The 20583-nt window shown below is 55.3% G+C and overlaps 6 protein-coding genes across 6 annotated transcripts; 3 read left to right on the forward strand and 3 right to left on the reverse strand.

The window, feature by feature from the left end:
* Nucleotides 1–2955: 2955 nt before the first annotated feature.
* On the forward strand, nucleotides 2956–4208 carry B0I36DRAFT_363207 (uncharacterized protein; the record flags this gene model as incomplete). The annotated part of the gene is made up of 4 exons (XM_046158771.1): nucleotides 2956–3183; nucleotides 3241–3558; nucleotides 3648–3822; nucleotides 3928–4208. 4 exons carry the CDS (start codon nucleotides 2956–2958, stop codon nucleotides 4206–4208), a joined length of 1002 nt encoding a protein of 333 aa, XP_046013208.1.
* A 169-nt stretch (nucleotides 4209–4377) lies between these two features.
* Nucleotides 4378–5759, reverse strand: B0I36DRAFT_363208 (uncharacterized protein; the record flags this gene model as incomplete). Its single annotated transcript, XM_046158772.1, has 2 exons — nucleotides 4378–4995; nucleotides 5064–5759. The coding sequence occupies 2 exons, from the start codon at nucleotides 5757–5759 to the stop codon at nucleotides 4378–4380; spliced, it is 1314 nt and encodes a 437-aa protein (XP_046013209.1).
* Nucleotides 5760–9078: 3319 nt separating this feature from the next.
* B0I36DRAFT_324091 (uncharacterized protein) lies at nucleotides 9079–10772 on the forward strand. Its single transcript, XM_046154056.1, has 2 exons — nucleotides 9079–9391; nucleotides 9463–10772. Exons 1-2 carry the CDS (start codon nucleotides 9236–9238, stop codon nucleotides 10711–10713), a joined length of 1407 nt encoding a protein of 468 aa, XP_046013210.1. The 5' UTR covers nucleotides 9079–9235; the 3' UTR covers nucleotides 10714–10772.
* Nucleotides 10773–10819: 47 nt separating this feature from the next.
* On the reverse strand, nucleotides 10820–11641 carry B0I36DRAFT_211152 (N-acetyltransferase GCN5; the record flags this gene model as incomplete). Its single annotated transcript, XM_046148912.1, has 2 exons — nucleotides 10820–11427; nucleotides 11470–11641. Coding segments are annotated over 2 exons (780 nt in total), but the record flags the coding sequence as incomplete, so codon positions are not given.
* A 2678-nt stretch (nucleotides 11642–14319) lies between these two features.
* Nucleotides 14320–15354, forward strand: B0I36DRAFT_223028 (RTA1 protein; the record flags this gene model as incomplete). Its single annotated transcript, XM_046149039.1, has 3 exons — nucleotides 14320–14491; nucleotides 14617–14865; nucleotides 14978–15354. Coding segments are annotated over 3 exons (798 nt in total), but the record flags the coding sequence as incomplete, so codon positions are not given.
* A 925-nt stretch (nucleotides 15355–16279) lies between these two features.
* On the reverse strand, nucleotides 16280–19533 carry B0I36DRAFT_324097 (fungal-specific transcription factor domain-containing protein). The gene is made up of 8 exons (XM_046154057.1): nucleotides 19202–19533; nucleotides 19008–19078; nucleotides 18541–18940; nucleotides 18371–18452; nucleotides 17836–18309; nucleotides 17461–17773; nucleotides 17085–17407; nucleotides 16280–17016 (listed from the first exon to the last, which is right to left on the reverse strand). The coding sequence occupies exons 1-8, from the start codon at nucleotides 19262–19264 to the stop codon at nucleotides 16565–16567; spliced, it is 2178 nt and encodes a 725-aa protein (XP_046013213.1). The 5' UTR covers nucleotides 19265–19533; the 3' UTR covers nucleotides 16280–16564.
* Nucleotides 19534–20583: the final 1050 nt, after the last annotated feature.

A 20583-nucleotide genomic window follows, 5' to 3' on the forward strand; every position in this document is an offset into this window, starting at 1 on the left:
ATGGAACCTACATGCCTGTCAGGGCGCAGTGGGCATGATGTTTCATTCGCAACTATCGCAACTTCGGCATCCGCGTCACATCTGGGACAGAAGCAAGCAACAACAACATTAAGAGCTATCTCCTGAATGGTATGAGCAATCTCTATCGGCTTATCGAGGCTATGCAGGACATGATGAAGGACCAGGAGCGAGATTTCAACGACGCCTGCGCAGCGGACGAGGTACTTACCGCGCGAGAGTACATAGGGTCCAGCTCGGAGTATCTAGGCGAACCCCGGACAGCACTCTCTTCGAAGGGTCTCGGGCTTATCAACAAACAATATCGGCTAGCAAGGAAAGCAATGCCGACGGGGAAGAATCCGTTCCCTGACCCCATTGGCGATTGCAGTGAGGACTGCTCGGTTTCGACCGAGCTTGGAATCCCCTGCTGCCACACAATCTACTCAAAGCTGGTGAGTGGCACGCCTCTCACCAAATGGGAGGTCCATCCTCGGTGGCGCCTACGAGAGCCATCCTCTCGAGATCCATACCGACGAATCCTCGACCCTAAGATCGCCACTGCTCTCCGTGGCAGACCTAAGAACACCACACAGGCTGTTCCAGCGCGGCTAGCCATTGAGGCAAGCAGCCAGCCGAGTGGCCAACGAGCCAGCAATCCAGCAAGCCAAGCGACAGGGCGCAGACGAGGTCGACCACCAGGAAGTCACAACAAGTCCACGCTAGCTAGGCTTGCTCTGGAAGCGAGCCAACAGGCCAGCAGCCAGGCTAGTAGCCAGGCCAGTGCCTCATCCCAGCGCCAGACGCGCAGCCGGTCAGCTGTTCTTGGAGCTGGAAGAACTACAGGAGTACGTGCCAACGGACGGAAGACGCAATCTAGCATTCGCAGGCGAAGGAGTCAGTGGGAGCTGCTTTACAGCGACGAGGAGGTTCTTCCATCTATAGTAGTTAGAGGATAGAGATATAGATAGCTGCCCTCTAGGGCGTGCTGGAATTGGCCGTGTTCTGTATTGAAAACCAGACCTTGTTTTGATATACGCCTAAGACCTGTTCTAGAGGCCTGGTTGACCTGGTTGGTTCTAACTATACCGAAAGCACGGCCTTGTTAAGAGAGCTTGCTTCACCGCCTTTGCACTGATGTACCTGTGGGTCGAAGGAAAAAAATGAGCGAATCAGAGGCGATAGAAGTCATGCCCGTGTAAGAGTCATGCCCGGGTAGCAATTCTTCATGCCCGTGTAGTAATTGCCCTCGCCGCCTGCTGACAGTCGTCCCTCGACTTCCACAGTCCCCCGGTACTGGTTGCCGCAACCCCAAGTCCACCACGTTTATTCGCTGCGCCTGGTGGGCCAGCCCCGTCACCAACACGACTGCCATCAACTACGGCTCGTACGAGGAGGACTTCCAAATCGTCATTGCCGGCTCCAACGGCTACACAGCCGCTTGAAACCCCGAGCGAGCCCGGGCCGCCGAGACGATTCGACCAGGCAAGCGGCTGAGGAGAAGTTGTTGGGGGAAAGGAAGGCACGGGACTGGAATGGGGAAACGTTTGGAGCAGTGTGTGTGGCATGGATGCACGCCGACATTTTCGGAAGCAGGAAATAGTGACAAGCACGCCCTGAGTCTTCGGGGGAGGGGGAAAAAAGAATGAGAGGGAATAATTGGTAATTTGGGTACAATGGCAATTTACGCAGAGGAATAAAATAGCCCCGGATTACATATGTGGTCCGGTTGTTTGGCAGCTCTATCGATGCAATGACGTCAGTGAATGCGGTTTGCGTGTCTGGGGAGAGTGGCTGCAAATACTTTGCTGGATGTCGCGCGATTCAGGGTCCTCCGGCGTGTTGCGTGCGTCGCTGTGCAAGCCGGCCCGGACACTTGTCCGCCAGACCCCCCTGGCCGGGCCATGCTGACAGCATCGGCCATGTCATATCGGCGTTACAGTTGTGGCAGGCTGGGGCCCAGCAAGATCGGACTTAAAAAGCTCCTCAGCCCCTGGGAGTGGCTCGCTTGCTCAAAATGCTGCAACATCATGCGTGGGCTTTTTAGTCAGCACTCGAGTGCCGCACACCTTCCCTATTTTCCGGAGTTACGGGAGGCTTGAAGGTAATGGTGTGTGTGCTTGACAAAGTGTTGCTTGTGGCTTGGCCACACGGGGCCCTTGCCGAAGCCAGAACAGAGCCTCCAAGGTGCTTATCAAGCTAGTCCCGCACTGCCGAGAAGCCCCTCGGAAAAAATAACCTCCAGCATATCCCTGGGGCGCATACATCTCGAGACAAAAGTGTAATGTGTTGCGTGATTGGTGCAGCAAAGTCCGATGGCCCCTGCAGCGGTGATTGGCCTCGGCCGCTGTGCTACACTTCAGCCTTTGGAGATTGCATCCCAGCTCTTTCAATCAGCGCCCGGCCTGCCCTGCTGGCGTCGTACTTGGCGTTATGATTCGGCAGGACGCTGCGGCCTGCGGGGTAGCATTAGATTGGGTCGCTAACATTCCGAGTGCCTCCCAGGCACGGCTTCCACGATGTGTAACTTTTTTCTCGCCCGGGTGACTGGTCGTACAGCCCATCCATCAGCGGGACACCTGGCTTATGCAACCCGCTGATAAGGGAATGTAGCATGATACTGCATCGAGGATTGAGTTCCTGGTGGCGTGCGGCTGCGCCTAACGCCGACCATGGATGGATGGCATGGGGTGACCAGAGACAATCGATCAAGTTCTACGGCATCGACCAACGTCACAACAATATGTCAGCCTGCACACGCCACGTGCAATAGCGTTGCCCCTCCAGCCTCACTCTGGCCTGTGGCTATATATACCTCGGGTCTCTCGCTCGCTGGTTGTTGTCGACCTCACACTCAGCATTCGCACGACACAACCAACCACCAATCCTCTGTGAATACCATCAATCGACACAAACACACCGACCGCCCCAACAACAACGACCCAAACCGCAATACCAATGGCACCCACCGTTCTAGTCACCGGCGCTTCAGGCTTTGTTGCCGGCCACGTCCTCGACAAGTTCCTCGCCAAGGGCTACAATGTCCGCGGAACGGTCCGCTCCGAGAAGACCGCTGCAAACGTTCGCAAAATGTTCCCCGAGTACCCAGAGCAGCTGAGTTTCGCCATCGTGCCGGACATGGCTGCGCCGGGAGCTTTTGACGAGGCTGTCAAGGGTGTAGATGGAGTAAGTGGCTTCGCGCAAACAAAGGCACTGTTCAGCTTGCTAACTTTTGCGGCACAGATCATCCACACCGCTTCGCCATTCATTCTCGACGCCAAGGACGTCCAAAAGGACCTGTACGATCCGGCAGTTCAAGGGACAACCTCTATCCTGGAAGCAGCGCAGAAGCATGCCCCCACCGTGAGCCGCGTGGTCGTCACCTCATCCTTCGCCTCTGTTCTGGACCCGAACCAGGGCACGCGCCCTGGTTACACATACACCGAGGCAGACTGGAACCCCGTCATCGGTGATGCTGCAGCCAAGGATCCCGTGCTGGCTTACCTCGCCTCCAAGGCCATGGCTGAGAAGGCCGCTTTTGATTATGTGGAGAAGAACAAGGTACGGCACCATCGTGTGCAAAGCCTGATGATGAAAAGAACACAACTTTGTGAGAAAAGGTAGACTGACAAGCTGCCACACAATTACAGCCGACGTTCACGGTTACCACGCTACTGCCACCCATGGTATATGGTCCCGTCCGACACCACGTCGATAGCGTCAAGTCTCTCAACACCTCCTCCACCGACATCCTTCGCCTTTTCAATGGTTCCGAGACGACAGTCCCCACGACCTCATTCTGGGGTTTTGTCGATGTGCGAGATCGTGAGTGCTATCCCCCGCAGCCGATATCACGTGGTAGCACGACCCTTCGAGGGCTTTTCTTTTTTTTTTATCGGTGACTAACCACAACGATTTTGCACGAAACAGTTGCCGACGCCCATGTTCTGGCCTTTGAAACCCCCGAGGCCGCGGGCCAACGATACCTGACCACGACTGGCAACTACTCATACCAGCAGGTCGTCGACATCATCCGCCGCGAGTTCCCCGAGCTGCAGGCCACCACACCCGAGGGCGAGGCTGGCGCGCCGCTCCCGCCCGTGTACCGCATCGATAACAGCAAGGCAAAGAAGGAGCTTGGCATCAAGTTCACGCCACTCGAGAAGACCATCGTGGACACTGTCAAGAGCCTGAGGGCCTTGAAGGAGTAAACGGGGGAGCAATGGTGGGTTGTCACACAAAAGGTCATGACGTTTTGAGTTGGCAATGAGTTGTGTATTTGATTTCCGAGCTTCATTCCTCTGCAAGTCCCTCAAGATCACGATTTATAGAAAGGTGAAATTTGACCTCGACAAGAAAAAGAAAACGTTCATTTCTTCTCTATTTAACTGCTGCAGCGGCTGCGCCGGAGAACTTCACCGCCGTGGTGCCGCTCTTAGCTTTGGGGAGATTCTCAGCGACTTGGGCGGCCGTGTCAAGGATCGAGCCGAGCAGGTCCTCGTCGAACTGTAGCACATTCCTTGATTTGAAACCCTCCGGGTCGTAGATGGCGTCGATGAACGCCACCCAGGCCACGGAGGCCAGTGGGCCGACCACTGGGATCAGGCTGAGGCCCGTGGCGCCAATCGTGCTCGCCAGGTTGCCGATAAGCGATCTCGCCTCTTCTTGATATTCATACGGCTTCCACACCACGTCGATCCCAAAGTTGTCCTTGATGACGTCCAGGTACTCTACCTTGGACCCCCAGGACTGTGTGTCGGTGATCCAGTCCTTCTCCATCACGCGATGTGTGTCTATGTGGTCAAAGACTATCAGCGAGTCACACTTCTTCTCCGGCCGGAACAGAGCTTTCGTGGCACTGCGCATCTGGCGCGGGAGCACCAAGTAGTTGAATATGCCCCTCAGGTCGAGACGGATGGTCTCACGACTGCGCAGTCCGAGACCGTCCTTGTTGTTGAAGTCGTGCCAGTGGAAGTCTCCCGTCTTATTGACATACCCCTGGTCAATCATCATTCCACCCATGCTAGCTTCCTCTGGAGACGTCATAGCGGCGTCAAGCCCATTACTGAGCCGCCAGGGCCTGATGGGATTGTTGTCACGGGGGCCGCAAGGGGGAGCTCCTCTGCCACAGAGCCGGCCATGGTCGACTCGGAAGCCACTTCTTCTACTCCAGGGAGCGGGACTGGGGCGACCGATTGCTCCACCGTCGTAGAGCCGGAAGAAGTGTCTGCCAGTTTCCCTACCGTGTACATCCCACACCTGTCCCTGAGTATGTGCGCGCCCTTGCGGAACCGAAAGGTGACCATAAGGTACGTGCGCAGGTCCGGGTACCTGGAGTCGACGCGCGGCGCCAGGGGAAGGTACACGGCGCGCAGAGGCACCTCCAGGTCCATAAACATGTACCCGTCACGTGGGGTGACGGAGATGGGCCGGATGAGGACTCTGTCCACACCACCTCTGCCCTGCTCGTATGCCTCGCCGTCCGGACACGGGTCGACCCTCAGGATCCTGCGGGGTTTCTCGTCGTCCGCGTTCTCTTTGAACATAAGTATGATTTTATTGGGGTGGCCGTGTTGTGTGGTCTTGTAGTCCGCGTAAATGGTGCGGGCGCGCGGACCGCCGGTGCCCTCATGGGGGCGATTGTAAATGTACTCGACGAGGACGTGGGATGCGATTTCAATCATGTTCTCCGGATTGGAGTCGGTGCACTTGAGTGTGGAACGCTGAAAGTAGACCTCGCCTTCTGGGTAGGGCATCGCCATTTTGGCGGGCGGCAGGGAAGGGCAATTTGCGAAAACTACGGGTAAAAGGGAGAGATTTTTCAAAGGTGAGGCATCACATTGGCCGTGGCTTGTTCTTTAGAGGTCCTGGAAAAGTCTAGCACAGTCCTGTTGGTTCTTTCATATACACGTCGCTTCAGAGCTATAACGATGAGGTGAAGAGATATATGTCATCCAAACTTTCTGTCCCAGCAAATCAGCATTCACAAGCAGTCTAGGCTACTGCACGGGATGCCTCTCATATCGAGTGGGCAGCACCGCTCAAGTAAGCGTCGTATTCCATTCTCACGAGTGCTACTCGAAAACTCTTCTGGCGATCACTTTACGAATAGCAGCAGCACCTCGCCGTCCGATTTGACCCTCGACAGGATTGAGGTCGTATACGTTTATGTTTTCTCTTTAGAAATTGTCTCTGAGCCAGCCTCTGGCTCGGGATAGTGCAACGTGCTCGCAGCCGTACCGTCCTTGATAGGAGGTTGGACGCAATCCCCAGGGGAGCTTGACTGCGCCAGGCAAGTTCCTCGGGGAATGATGGTCAGCTATTTCCCGCGCCGCGGTATTATACAAATAAAGCGAGCTACCTCGCTATTCTCCAAAAGCTTATATGTTGCTGCCTGGCGTAAGGGAATCTAGGTGGATTGGAAGGGGCGGGGTGCGCATCATAGAGGGTCTAGTGCATCGGCACGGACCGATTCTCTCAGGTCTACCGTGCGCGTGCAGCTCGTTTACTATACGAACCTCGTACAGCTCGCGATATACTCATGGGGCCTGCCTGGGGTCCATGCCGGCAACCTACTATTACTGGGGACACAGAGGTAAATTGTAACAATGGCGTGGAAGAGTCCACAGTGAGGCATTAGAGGACATGATCTCTGGCTCGATATAATAGTCTATTTCCCCAATGGACGAAGAAACGAGACCTGTAGATAACGACTTCCAGCATCACATCGGGTTATACATACAACATAAGCAGCGATTCGGCACGTTCTCGTCACAACGGCCAGGACACAACAACATGGGAGGTTCCGACGACGAGCACCAACATCACCGCGGCAAGCCTATTCAGACTTGGTATTTCGCGAAACCAGTACGCCCCTGCTCTAGCAAGCGGTGGCTTACCCAACCTTCGCTCGTGCTGCAGATGCAGCGCTTCGACGATGAGCGACACCTGGCTGAGACAATCGATATGGCGTCCGTGGGTTATCTTGCCTCGATCCTCCATGGACGGCAATCACGTCAGACCTGCGCACATGCCTCGCATCACGGCAGCCAGAAGCCGCTTTTCGTGTGGACAAGAGATGTCTACCGCAACGACTCTGGCTTGGACAGCGAAGAGGATTCTTTTTCCTGGGATATCGATGGTGCTGCCGCCAGTAGTAGTCCCATCGCGTCCCCGATGCTTCCAGCCATGCCTGGCGCTCCCGCGCCGTCAGCCACTCCGTCCTCGCGGGTTGTGACTGTCGCGATCAAGACAGGAGCTAGGACGGCCAGGAACTCGCCCGAGTGGAGGTTCTGTGCAGCTAGAACGTGTATTACCACCGCGGCGACTGCAACCGCGGACTACGAGATATACGAGAACTCAATATTAATTGCGACATGGAAAGCCAGACGGCGGAACCAGGTACGGTGGAAGAACCCCGTTCGCAAGTGATCTCCCGGCCCTCTTCGGTGTTGGCTAATATGTAACTGTGGATGTGTGGTCCTCCAGGTAATTGAGCGATTCGATTTGTTGAGGGCCAAGGACAATGTGGCAGTTGCGGGTGTTAGCAGAAAAGACTTGTCCATTTACTCCAGCCTCGTCCCGATGCGGCCAAAGCGCTCTCAAGTGGACATATCAGAACCCCCCGACATGGTTGTTATTAGCACAGCCGCGTGGCTGGTCGAGAGGCACCTGAACGTGTAGCGGGAGATGGCTGGCGGTGATTTATTGTTGTTGCATTCCCACCTGATAGCGCTCTGAGTCTAGTATTACATTCGTCAATATTATCATCCCTTTATCCTGTGCGAAATACAAGTTAGCTTCTGCAAGCGATGCAGATTCAAAATGTCTTGGGAGATTCAATCCACAACGTTCCCCATAGTTTCCCGATTTATGCTACGTAGTCGAGAACGTCCTGTTGTCCCCACAGGGTTTGGCGGCAATCTAAAAGGGCTTAGCGTAGTTGCCGCTTTGCTACTATACCCAATCTGGCTCAGCTGCAGGGACACGCTGCGTTCTACACATCTGCTTGCCCAGTGTGGCTGGGAGCACGGCACGGTGCCTTGTGGAGTACATGTGCATGGGCTGCCCCGATGCTGCCTGCCGTCGCGGCGGGCTCCGCATACACCCCAGATCTATGGATAGTTGTTGTGCAATGCCAACGCCACGGTGCGCTGCACCAGTCCACGAGGACTGTCGAACTACGCCAGGTGACGAGACAGCATTGAATTTCCCAACAAAGGACCAGCAATCTGTAGAAACCAACCTCTGCAGCTAATATGGAGGGCGGAATGCGTAGTCGCATCCAGCGACCGGTCTTCTCTTGGCACGTGATAAAGGCCATGTAGGCCAACTTGGCGATGTCACGAGTACATGTGGCAAGCAAATATAACTTGCGTTAAAGAGACGGTGTGCCACCCTAGAGGTCCCATTGTCCAACAGTCCTGTGGCTCCGTGGCTCGTACCGCCTCTGCGCGACATCCGAAAAGTTGAGTCTTTGTCGTGCGTGTACATTCTAGCGCTGTTGGCTCACTCTTTGTGATTACAAACGATCAAATCACGTTGGGAGCAACCCTGCCACGTCCGACGTGCATGCGTGAAATTGGGGTTGGCGCCAACAAGATCAGCGTCTGGCCGCCGTCTCAAAGGCGACCAGTACCGCTCACGGCTGCTTTGCGCCTTTGGTAACAGCACTGACCCGCTCACGCAGATGTTGCTTCGGGCCCGGCACATCATTCTTTGTCCCGGGACCCGTGAGAGCCCTTGCAGCCTCCGTGTTTCTTGGGAGCGATGGCATGTGAAAAAGACGTGTTGAACTTTCATGTGGGCCCGACTTGCAGGCACGCGAGCAAAGAATTTAGTTGGCCTCCAACTTCACGGATCCATGTCCCTTTTTATCACTTTCTGGTAACTTACTAAATTTAGAAGTCGAGAGCAGGCTTATGCAATGCGTAGGCGGTGTACCAACAAGCATGCAGGCCATGACGCATGCGCTACGGCCCCTACCGACGCGACGGCAGCAGGACTGTGTGGGCGTGGCTTTTGAGGCATGTTCCGTCTTTCCCGTCCGCTGATGTCCTAAGGGCTCCGAGCCAATCGCTACACCCATGGATGATTTAGTGGTGCCGGTTTGGGGCCTGCAAATTCTATGCAATCCAATTATAAGAACTCGTCTCCCACGCGCTCATTCTGAAGAGAAGGAGCATAGCAGCATCCGAGCATACAACAATCAGCAGCAGCTTTCGCGCCTTCACCAAACATGCAGACTTTCTCTGATATCCCAAGATACTACACGTGCGCAATTCCATCATGTACCCAACCCGCCATTCGCTGTCGCAGATGTGCTGTCTGTAAGAAGCACCGTTGTGCGCGACATGAAGCTCGCCGGTACCACTACTGCCCGTCTGACGGGGAGGTAATGATGCCACCAGAATTCCAGTTGACATCTTCCATCAAACCGAATCACTGACTTGATCTCGCCTTCAGATTAGTGACGAAGACTGGAACAAGCGCATTGCTGATGAGGTTGCGGACATCCTCGCCAAGCTGAACATACCAGCTTTGCTTGACCTCGCTCAAAGCTTGAATGACAACAAGCTATGTGTGTTTGAACCTGGTCAGTACTCACCGCCGTCGGCTTCGATCATGGGTGGGACCAACTATCATGCATGGCTCATCTTCGAGGATGGAGAGCGATGGCTTCTTCGGACCCCACGGGTTGGCCTCGACCTCGTGCCACCGGATGTGTTTGAGTACATTGTCACTAGCGAATACGCCACGCTCAAGTTCCTCGAGACGACTTCAATCCCAGCACCCCGCGCATTCAGCTTCGGTCTTTCTTCAGATCCGGCCAACAAACTTGGCATCGACTACCTGCTCATTCAGGCTCTCCCCGGTCGCCCGTATAAGCGCGGAGATGCAACGCTGGGGCAAAGCAATCACGTGCTGGAACAGATTGCCGATATGATGATTAAGCTAAGCCAACTGCCCTTTTCTGCCGCAGGCTCTCTCATTACGTCGTCCGAAGGCAACACCAAGATTGGTCCCGTCTCAAGCAATCGCTTCATACACCTGTACCCCTCTGGACCACATAACAGTCCCACTGACTACTTCGCTGACACGGCACGACAATATCTCGATCTCATTGCTGATGGACAGCTGCACGAGCGCTGTCCGGTGGAGGCATATCTATTCTACTCCCTCCTGCTGTCTCGCAGCGAAGAACTGTCACCCAAGGCCGGCGCCGCCACTGATATGGATGCGTTGCACTCAAGATTCTTCCTCAAGCACGTTGACGACAAGGATGACCACCTCCTGGTCGATGATGACCACAACATCACGGGCATCATAGACTGGCAGTCTGCTCGCATTGTCCCTGCTATCGAGGCCTTTGGACCGTCCATCCTCACGTCGGACTTGGACCGCTTGGTCTCCGGGAAAGGCGGTTTGACGCAGGACGACCGCAAGCTTGCAGATGCGTTGCGGTCTCGGGGACACGAGGGTCTGGCCCAGTGTGTGGAAGTGGGCGATCTGGTCCGAACCTTCATGTTTGGGCCTGATGCCGACTCGTCACCGGCTCAGGCTCGTGCGTTTCTAGGGAATATGCTTCCTCGTCTTGGTATACACGCCAAAGTGGACCAATGGATTCAAGAACAGCAAGAACTGTTCAAAAAGACAGAGAAGGGTCGCAAAGTACTGTCAAAGATCCAGGAGTTGCTTGATCTGCAAAAAGAATAGGCCTGTTTGTGAATTCAATCCTCATTCTTGACCATTGAAGCTTAGTGTTTTCCCAATGATCTCCCGCCTGCACCTCATTGCGTTGGTTTTATCTCCCACACTTGGCTCGGACCTGCTCCAGAGTCCTCTTCTGCACCCCGTCCTCGCCAAAGTTGTCGTCCCGCAACCACTCCTCAAACCCAGCCCTCAGTCCTCCCCTCCCCCTACCCTCACCGTCCCCAACCCTTCCAAACCACTCATCATCCACGACCGAGTACCACCTGGTATCCCGGTTCCTCCCCCTCACGATGCGGTGCTTCCTAAACACCCCTTCGAAGCTCATCCCCAGCCTCTCGGCGGCGCGCCGGCTCGGCGCGTTGAGCACGTCGCACTTCCACTCGACCCGGCGGTTCCCCAGGGCCTCGAACGCGTGCCGGATGACTAGGTACAGCGCCTCGGTCGACGCCACGGTGCGCTGCAGGACTGGGGAGAAGGCCACGTGTCCGACCTCGAGGCTCTGGTGGGCCGTCTCGACGTTGAGCAGGGACAGCCAGCCCACCGGCGAGCCTGCGGGCGTTTTTATTGCGGTTGTCGGTGTGGCGCTGCCGTTGTCTTGGGTGACGATGTCCCGCCTCGTGACCACAGCGTAGAAGAAGGGGTCTCTGCTCGGGCTGTACGCCTGCATCTGCCTCGTGAACTCTTCCCTGCTGGCAAACGGCCCGACGGGTAGGTACGCTCATCCGGCCCACGCGCTGCTGGGCCCCTCACTGCCAGCACCATTGCCAGCGCTGGACGCGATGCGGGCCGGGTACTCGCACAGGGCCGCGTACAGCCCCGCGGCGTGCTTGTCCGCGTCGAGGGGCTCGAGCGCGACGTACTTGCCCTCCAGAACCGTCCCGCGGTCTGGGCTGCGCGCCGGGGACGGGTCGGCTACGGGCGGGCCGAGGGGTGTGGTTGGGAAGAGGGTCGTCATCTTTTTGTGGTTTGCTTGGGCCAGGCTGTGTCTCGGGATTGCTGAGGTGCAGGAGTGTGTGTGATCAGGGCGGGATCACTGGTTCAGATTGTCTTTTCACGAGAGCTCTGACGGGGTAACTGAGGAGTTCTTATCTGATGAGGGTGAGTCACGGGGAGCGAGACGGCTGATAGATTCGAAAAAGAACAAAAGACCTGGACGATGCGTGGAGTGCTCTGGGCAGGCTGGCTGGCCGCGCGCACAGGGTGAGTCAAGATTTCAAGAGCCGCTGTGCAACCCAAGGGGTTTGGCTATTTTCGTTGCTCTCGTTGAGTTGGACCAAGACCTGTTGTGTCTTCCCAGGGAGTCAGCTCCGAACTCGGCTGGTGGAGATCAGGGACCATTCATTGTTTGGTTTGCGGGGGAGGAGGAGGGGGGGGGGTGAGAACTGGACCCTCCATAAGCCTAAGTTCTAACAGACACGGTACCTCGTATATTCCAAAGAGACTATACTCCCGGAAGGAGCGCAAAACGGAAGCTTGCGGGAATTTTTCATACATGGAAATAGTGTGCTGTTATTCTCCAGACCCTGTGCACGTGTCCTCCACGCGCCTCCAAATGGCGACGACGTAATCGTGACAATTCTCACGACAGTCCCCTTCAACATGGAGAAGTCAGGGGATTGCTACCACATAAACAGCAACATGCCCATATCAGGCACGAGCCAATTTCCTTCGTATAGTCCAACCGCAGGCGAGCAGAGAGAGGGTGGCAGTCCATCATGGTGACGCGCATTAGTCATTGGCCATAGAGATGCGGGGTAGACCCCAATGTGACGACCCAAGCCAACAGGTCGATTGCTTGTGACAGCAGGCAAGGTCGCAGGATCGGGCCAGGTACAAGGGCAGATCATGCGGATGGCGGGACACCAGGACTATGTAAGGACCTGGTCAGCAGGACAAGGAGCGGTGCCAAGACATGATGAGCGGCACCGCACCAGGAACAGACATGCGATGAAGGGCAAAGGATATAAACAGGAGGATTTCCCATAGCTCAGACAGACACTCCTTTGCACTTCAGCGATCAATCTAAGTATCATTCTCTACCCATCACTTGACCTAGTCACTCAATTGATTGAGAGTGGTATCTCTTCCAAGAGACACGACACACCCCAAGAGAGAACGACAGCGTTGCGAGTCAGTATTGCGAAGGCTTTACCTACCTTATTCGAACATACACCCACAACCCTCCTGCATGCGGTTGACCCTGTCTGCAGGATCGTGACACCAGGGTCCTACGGGGGTCCCTAAGTACCTAGTACTTAGAGGAGGAACAGCCCGCTCTGTTTACGCCGCGGAAAGTGGCGGTATATACTAACCGAATTTAGCGTTACCAACAGCAATTTCTCTCGTTTTTCTGTAGTTCTTTGAGAAATGGACTATAGTTGGCAGTTTGGCGTGTTCTATGTCTCATAGAGGTCAGCTCAAGAACGATTGGATCGCCGTTCCATGAGTCGAGGCCGGTCTACTGTCGTCGGAAAGCGGGCATGCTCTTGGCGACGTCCTCCGATATAATGTGGCCCTCCTGGCCCATGATTTACCATAGCCACCGTGATTATGAATATAACGAACAATGACGAAGTCCAGGGCGCCGAGGTCGCAGAGCTATATATAGTACCCTGCCCTCGTCTGCCCCGGCAACCCCGTGCGTCAACTTCCGGCAAGCTACCACTAGCTCAGGGCCAGTCCGGCACTGCAACCTTTACGCTAACGCCAGCAAGGAGTGGGCCATGCGCATGGGAACTTGGGTGCAAGAAGCAATGACATGCCTGATTTGATCAGTTCCATCGCGTTATCGAATGAGTGAGCCATGGCAGCTATGAAAGCAGAAACGTATTGCCCAGGGAGCAGCCCGGGTTATGGGATTCCGCGGCGCTCCAAGCATACTTGCTCAAACGTGCAGGTAGCGACTAGTTTTCCAGTGCGGCGATGGCTATGCGTGGTTATGTCATGCATTAAGCTGCTGCCTCTGAGCATGGTGAAACCGTAGACTAGAGTGGTTCTGCGGCATTGATAACTGCCGCAAAGGCACAAAGCAAGGGACGAACGCACTGATATACGAGCCGATACGGTCGATATACGAGGCATGCGGGTGGGGCGTGGGAGATTACCCTCACCCACAGCCACATCTAGGGGCATACCAGACCCCTGGCATCGTCCCATCGCGTCTGGCCTCAGGCGGCTGGCTAGGGCTTCTCGCATTTTCGCTCCTTCGTTAGTTCAGCAAAGGCTGCTGCCTGCGCTGTCCCGGCGAGACTGGGTCATCGCTTCGATGCCGAAGATCTCGTAATGGGTACGGAGCCTGCCTCTGTTGAGCCTTGAATTTTCAGTGACCAGCCGAGCGATACCTGGATGGGCCCAACGTCATATAAAAGGAATTGCCTGGCCTGACAGATGGATGCATGGAGCTGTCTCGGTATATCCGCAGCCGTCGTTTGCTACACTTTTCCCAATTACTCTCAAAGTCACCCCTTCTCTCGTTATATATCTTCAACCACGACACTTGCCCTTGCCGTCTGTCTTATCGTCTATCTTGTGGCCTTTTTCCTCATACTCCACTTCTCCATACCAAACCACAGCTGGACCAATATGGGGCTTACATGGCGCAATGCGACGGCCGAGGCAGCTGCTACAGATAGTAACGCATTCGCTCTTTACCACTACCACCCAACAATTGCAGGAGCAGTCATTATAGCCATTGCTTTCATCGCCACGACGGCCTTCCACTTCTTGCAGCTGTCCCGCAAGCGATGCTGGTTCATGATACCCCTCGCGCTGGGCGGTATTTGTGAGTCTATCCTCCCTTCTCTGCTGATGTGCCAAGGACTTTCCGTATTATGTTGCCGAGCGTGAAAAATATGCAATCATCCGTTTCCCATTGTGTGCGCTTGTGCTAACAATGGGGATCTGAAGTGGAGGTCGTTGGCTACGGTTCCCGCGCCAAGTCAGGCACAGAGAGCCCGGATTGGACTCTTGGGCCATACATCATTCAGGCCATCCTGCTCCTTGTGGCCCCTGCCCTATATGCGGCCACAATATATATGGAGATTGGGCGCATCGTCTCAATTATTGACGGAGAGTCGCGGCTTATGATGCGGAAAGAATGGATGACCAAGATCTTCGTCACAGGAGACGTCCTCTCGTTCATCCTACAGGCTGGCGGTAAGTAGTATGAGATGCGGCAGCCCAAACGCCAAGTTCCCTGTCCCAACAAAATCGAACAAGATATGAACAACGAATCAAACCATGCCGTGGCTGACTTGAAGGAAAACAGGCGGTGGCTATCAGGCATCCGGCACAGCTGAGGCCTTGGATCTGGGCTCCAAGATCATCATTGTAGGCCTCTTCGTACAGCTGTTTTTTTTCGGCGCCTTCATTGTTATCTCCGTGTCGTTCCACCTCAAAATCAACCGGGAGCCTACGGCACGCTCCGGCCAAAACGGACCCGACTGCGTAGCCTGGCGCAAGCACGTCTGGGTACTATACGTAGCCAGCTTTCTCATCATGGTGCGATCCTTGTTCCGCGCCATCGAATATCTCCAAGGGAATGGAGGCTCCCTGCTCCGCCACGAAGAATACCTGTACATTTTCGACGCAGTGCTCATGCTGATCGTCATGGCCATCTTTAATGTGTTCCATCCAGCTGAGCTCCTTGGCGCCGGGGCGATGCGCATCCCGGCATATGGCGGTTCCTGGAAGATGGGACGCATTTGAAAGTAAGAGGGCGTCCTGCGGGGTGTGCGTTCGTCTCATTTGTTTGTATCTTAGCCTTTGCTGGGATTAGTAGAGGGGAGCGCCTCAGGGGGGCAGGTGCCCGCGCATAGGAAGGGCAAGGAGTCTCAATTGAGGGCTCATGAACAGCGTTTAAAGAACAATGCCTTGTCAACCGCCGGCCGGAATCAAAAGTCTACTAACGACCATATATATAGAGCTATGCAACCAACCAGTTTGGCTGGTCCCACGCCTTCCCTGTTGTTGTACTAGAGCACAAGAGTAGATGTTGTTTCTCTGATTCAATCCGCCGTGGGGAGAGATTATCGCGTTTGCGCCAATGGGGACAGGCGTCTCGTGTGATGGTTTCTGGTATATCCCGCAGCCTACCGGAACGCCCCCGGGACAAGAAAACCCAGACACCTGCTACGTGCACCTTTCCTCTGAAGGCCGGACTGTGAGGCAATTGAATTGTCTGATTGGGGCGACTATGAAATGATAGGCTTGATATCGAGTACCCGTGAGACTGGCCAGGATTGAGCCGAGGATTGAGCCGAGGATTGAGCCGGCCGAGGCAAAGAGCCTTATCTTGGATTCCGAGTACTGAGGCTGAATGTAACACCCGAAGCTACTGATGGACCTCACAGCTTTCGTTCTGATTGCAAAGCTACTTGAAGTCCAGTTTTCAGACAGTTGATAGAGCAATAGAACCGAGACACTTCACGGTCCCATCATGCGCCTAAACACACATTCAATACCACTAGATCAGATTTAGATCCAACCCCCAGCAACCAGGGCTTACAAAACTAGAGGCGCGACATGTGAGCCTGCTGCTCCGGTCTGTCCGGCTCAGCCGTGGAGCACGTTTGGCTGAATTCGAGTGTATTTTTCTTCAAAGGCTATGCTAACAAAACGTGGATCTCATGTTGCACGTAAACTATCGTCCAGCAAAGCGCGAAAGGGCCATCGCGAGAAAACCACCAAGGTCAAGCAGAACTATGATCGACCCGAAACTCAATGCACGACGAGGGTCCAACTCCAGCAGTGAGTCGTGAGGCGAGGAGTCTATGGGGGCATGGTCAAGGATTGCCAGAGATGCAAACACAATCCAGGAAATCTCGCACATGTGAGAACTCCCTGCCCTCGCCCTTCAGCCAGGAACAGGGTCATGCGGTATGTCGAGGCTCTGTATGTTCACTTTCAGCACGTCAAGCGTTGACGCCGCATCGAAGATCTTGTCCGGGAACTGGTCCACAACTCCATCCTTCAATTGATGGTCCGGCAAGACAGATGCGTACCGCTGCTGTCCCTGCGGTTGCAGTCGGTTGGCAAGCTGTCCTGTCGTGTTCATGGGTGGCAGCGGGAGCTGTTCGGCACTCAGCAGAGGCGGACCGCCGGTTGGCGGCGCTTGTTGGATTTGTGATGCTGCGTTATGTATGAACGCTGCAGATGCCGACGAGCCCCCAGGATCGGCCGTGTGAGTGATGTGTGCCGGGATCTTGTCGTTCAGTCCTATCGATGCCAGACCCAGTGCGGCCTGCGCCGTGCTGATGCCTGCCTTTTCGAGGATCTCGTGGATTGGCTTGAGGGCGCTGACAATGACTAGAGAACGATCAGAAACTGTCGCAAAAGGGGACGCATTCTTGGGCAAGTGTGAGGTGGAGACTTACCCGGATTGACGTCCTTGACCTGCTCCAGGCAGTCTACGCAAAACAGCAAACGATGGAGGGCCTCGTTCCCGCCCTCGTGTGCCTGCACTTGCAGCAGAAATATAGACACGGCTATGTAGACCGAGTACGATAATGATAGAATACAATGCCCGTAGCCAAACGACCGGACAAAGAGGTCAAATACAGCTGATATAGCGACAGCCGAGGTGACACATTGCTCCAGGTACCCCTGAAACCGATTCGGTTCTGTCCTGGTGGCGTCACTTGACCGACGAGTCAACATGGGCCGGTAGAGCAGTATCCGGAACGTGTGGTAGAGACAGCTGTACGCGCAGAAGTTAGCAAGGGGTCACTGGAACTGGTCGGGTATTCTTACTTCATGACCACGATATGGGATGGCGGTGCGACTGGTGGCAGGTTCGTGGGCTCGAGCTTCAAGAACGGAGGCAGATCGCGCCACCAAATGTCCAGAGCGACGCTTTGACTGGTCACACATGCTTCGATCTCGGACTGCGTATTCTGTCCCAAAGGATCGTAGATGTGGCTGAGGATTTCGTTGAAGATGACTGATAGCTCACACATGCGTATGAAGCACGATGTGGAGTGTGCCGGTGTCGGTGGATACTCGAAACCAGATGGAAATGTGACTCCGTGAGGAACCCACAGCTCGGTCTCGGTCGAGTCGTCGACTAGCCTCATGTTAGAGAATGACTTGGAGGGAGAGATATGGGCGACTGGCAAAAGAACTCACACATGGATGGGGGTGGCGAGACGTCAGAGTACTTGAAGGTTGGCCGCCTGCCAAGATAGAGACTGATGATCTTATCCCAGAAGTAACAGCTCCAAAATAGTCGGTGACGAATCTCCATGTCCTCATCCGAAAGCTGGACATCGCTCGTGAACCTCTGTCCGTCGATACAGATGCCCAAGTGGTCGACGAGCCGGAAGGCTATTCCGCTATATACCCATGCCTGCACCGTGTTTCCTGCGCCGCATTCTTGGGCACTCAGGAGCAGCAGTGTCTGCACTGTCGGGACGGTTCCGACACCATTTTCGAGATCCTCGAATATGAGGGACCTCACTTGGCGACTGAAGAGGCGTCCGCCATCGAACTCGTCAAGCTTGACCCTGATGGCAGGGTCTCTCCGGCCCCATCGTGCAGAATGCGCCATGACGGCACTCATCAGTGAATGAGAGTAGTAAGGTCCCATAGTCTGCATGTCGCCTAGGACTATATCTCAGTATCGAGGAGAAATTGTATAAGAAGAGGATTCAAGTGTGCTCACGAGTGAATGCCGGCCGATATATGAAGTTGAAGAGTGGCTGGATCCAGCACCAGTGCAGATCCAGGAGATATTGGAAGGGCTCCTATGACAGGTGCGGCCATGTCAGTCTGATGAGCATCGGGACAGCCTGCGGCCACAACATAATAAGGTGTCTTGGTGATGATACATACTGGGATACCAGAGTACGATTCCATGACACGTTGCTGCCACGCATTGTTGACAAGTCTTTCGCGTCGCTCGATGTCTCGCGAGGCCTGTGTTTCATCACCAGCCGCATCCTGCTCCTGCTGGCGTGTCTCGGCTTTGGCATGGCTGGAGACTGCCTGGAAGAAGCTGGTCGACCCGTGGTAGGTGATCATGCCCTTGTCGTCGACCTTGAGGCCCTCGATGCGGACCGCGTGACCGCCGCTTGCAGCAGTGCCTGGCGAGAGGCCGCTCGACGACGCGCTCGGCGAGGCCGCGGGCTGCTCATGGCCGCCGCTGGTCGAGGGGCCTTGCTGACTAGCCAGTTGAGCTTCGAGCTGCTGAACTCGACGCTCCAGGCGCTCGGTGTATGATAACGTCGGGGCTCTGTGGATTGTGGTCAGTGGACGTGACGGGGGAGGTGGAGAGACTGAAGGGGAACGCGGCACTGTACAGCTTGTAAACACATTCCTCTCCTCGCTTCACGCAGCGCCGGCAGGCAGGCTGCTCAGCGCCGCACTTGACCTGCGGATGAATATGTCTAGAGTCAGCGTTGCTTCACCTCGCGGGATCGGCCCGGCTCTGCCGGAGGACGGGAGCAAGGGGGCCCGGCATCGAGGGGGAAAAGTTGGCACAGAATGGACGGACCTTGCGGGTGCGGCATCCGTGGCATGAGAAGGCGCTCTTTTTGTCATTCTTCCTCTCCGGCATTCTTGGTGGCGAAGAGTGCTGGGCGCGGGCGGATGTGACGCTGTCGTCGTTGCGCACGCGTCTTGGTCGTCGTCGTCGTCGCAGAACGGGGGGGTGGTTGTGGAGAAGTCGGCGGAAGAAAATTGGCCGGAAGGTCGCGAGCCAAGCAGGCCGTGTGCCGCGCACACCGCACACCTCAAACTCTACACACCTAGCATTCCATGATGCAGCCTATCACACCTTGGGGGGCTAGAGAGGGTGCCCCTCAGTGGTTGTCTGGGGATGCCCGCCTCCGCCCCCGCCGCAGGGCCCTCCGGGAAAAATAGGGGCGTCGAGCGAGTCATTGCGGGTGCCTCTGCATGGCCCACGGCCACTGCTCGGCCGAGCCACCTATGGGACGCAGGCTACGTGTATTTGGTCAAGCCTGATCGGGCATTAGCGCGGCCGAGGGGCTCATCAACCATCTGGTTATACTCGTCATCAAGGCCAAGGCAGCATGTGGGCCTGGCTTCGGCCGTTGTGACAGTGCGTCTACTCATGCACGGAACCGACCCTGATGTGGCTTGCACCATCACCCTCTTACAGTCAATCCTCACCTAGCCCTTCGTACACGGGGTCGCAAGGTTCAACAGGCAACCGGCATTTATCCAGGGGCGCCTGATGTCCAGCAGGCACGCTCCAGCTGCCAGCAGACCCCTGGAGCCTATCACTACTCGAGACGGGCAGGAATCTGTGAATTCGACAAGATCCAAGCTGCATAGATATGATGGTTGATCGGGGACTGCCCATGGTCCGTTGTGCGAATATATACCGTTTACTGCCATTGTGGTTCAAGACCAGGATGATTCGACCGATGGGATGGTGCTCGTGTGTACCAGGATCTGCTTTGGCCTATCATATGCTAATTGGGGGCCCGAATCTAATGCTGCGAACTCGGTTGCAGACAAATAGAAGAGGCACGTTTGTCGGGTCCTAGTCAAAACGTGCATCTTGCTGCTGCCATGTTCTTGGCCACAACATATCTTCTTGTGTTTGAGTTGACTCCAATACTTTCAAGACCGACGATATCCTTGAAGTTCTAGGGTGTGCGGCGCTACTACGTACCGCGGGGATCTCGGAGCAACTTAAGAGCTCAGCTGCAACCGATCGATCCGTACCTACTATAGCCTAGGGCACATATTATCGGGCATAAATTTGGCGCAGAACCAAGTAGATTCGCACACTACTATTCGACTGGCTTAAAACCTTGCAAAATCCCCAGTATTCATGTCCCGGACTCAACTCACCGCCAATCAGATATTGCATCTGGACTGCTCTTCGCAGCGCAACCCCGCCTATGA

The sequence above is a fragment of the Microdochium trichocladiopsis genome (assembly GCF_020744255.1).
Source record: "Microdochium trichocladiopsis strain MPI-CAGE-CH-0230 chromosome Unknown B0I36scaffold_5, whole genome shotgun sequence".
Lineage (NCBI taxonomy): Eukaryota > Fungi > Ascomycota > Sordariomycetes > Xylariales > Microdochiaceae > Microdochium > Microdochium trichocladiopsis.

What these genes read in the sequence shown, in the direction of transcription:
- B0I36DRAFT_324091 (XM_046154056.1), top strand. Translation starts at nt 9,236, where the DNA reads ATGCAGACTTTCTCTGATATCCCAAGATACTACACGTGCGCAATTCCA. An exon ending in ACTGCCCGTCTGACGGGGAG is followed by an intron (nt 9,392 to 9,462) that starts GTAATGATGCCA and finishes TCTCGCCTTCAG; the next exon opens with ATTAGTGACGAAGACTGGAA.
- B0I36DRAFT_324097 (XM_046154057.1), bottom strand. Translation starts at nt 19,264, where the DNA reads ATGCCGGAGAGGAAGAATGACAAAAAGAGCGCCTTCTCATGCCACGGA. An exon ending in ACGGATGCCGCACCCGCAAG is followed by an intron (nt 19,079 to 19,201) that starts GTCCGTCCATTC and finishes ATTCATCCGCAG; the next exon opens with GTCAAGTGCGGCGCTGAGCA. An exon ending in CTCGCCACCCCCATCCATGT is followed by an intron (nt 17,774 to 17,835) that starts GTGAGTTCTTTT and finishes ACATGAGGCTAG; the next exon opens with TCGACGACTCGACCGAGACC.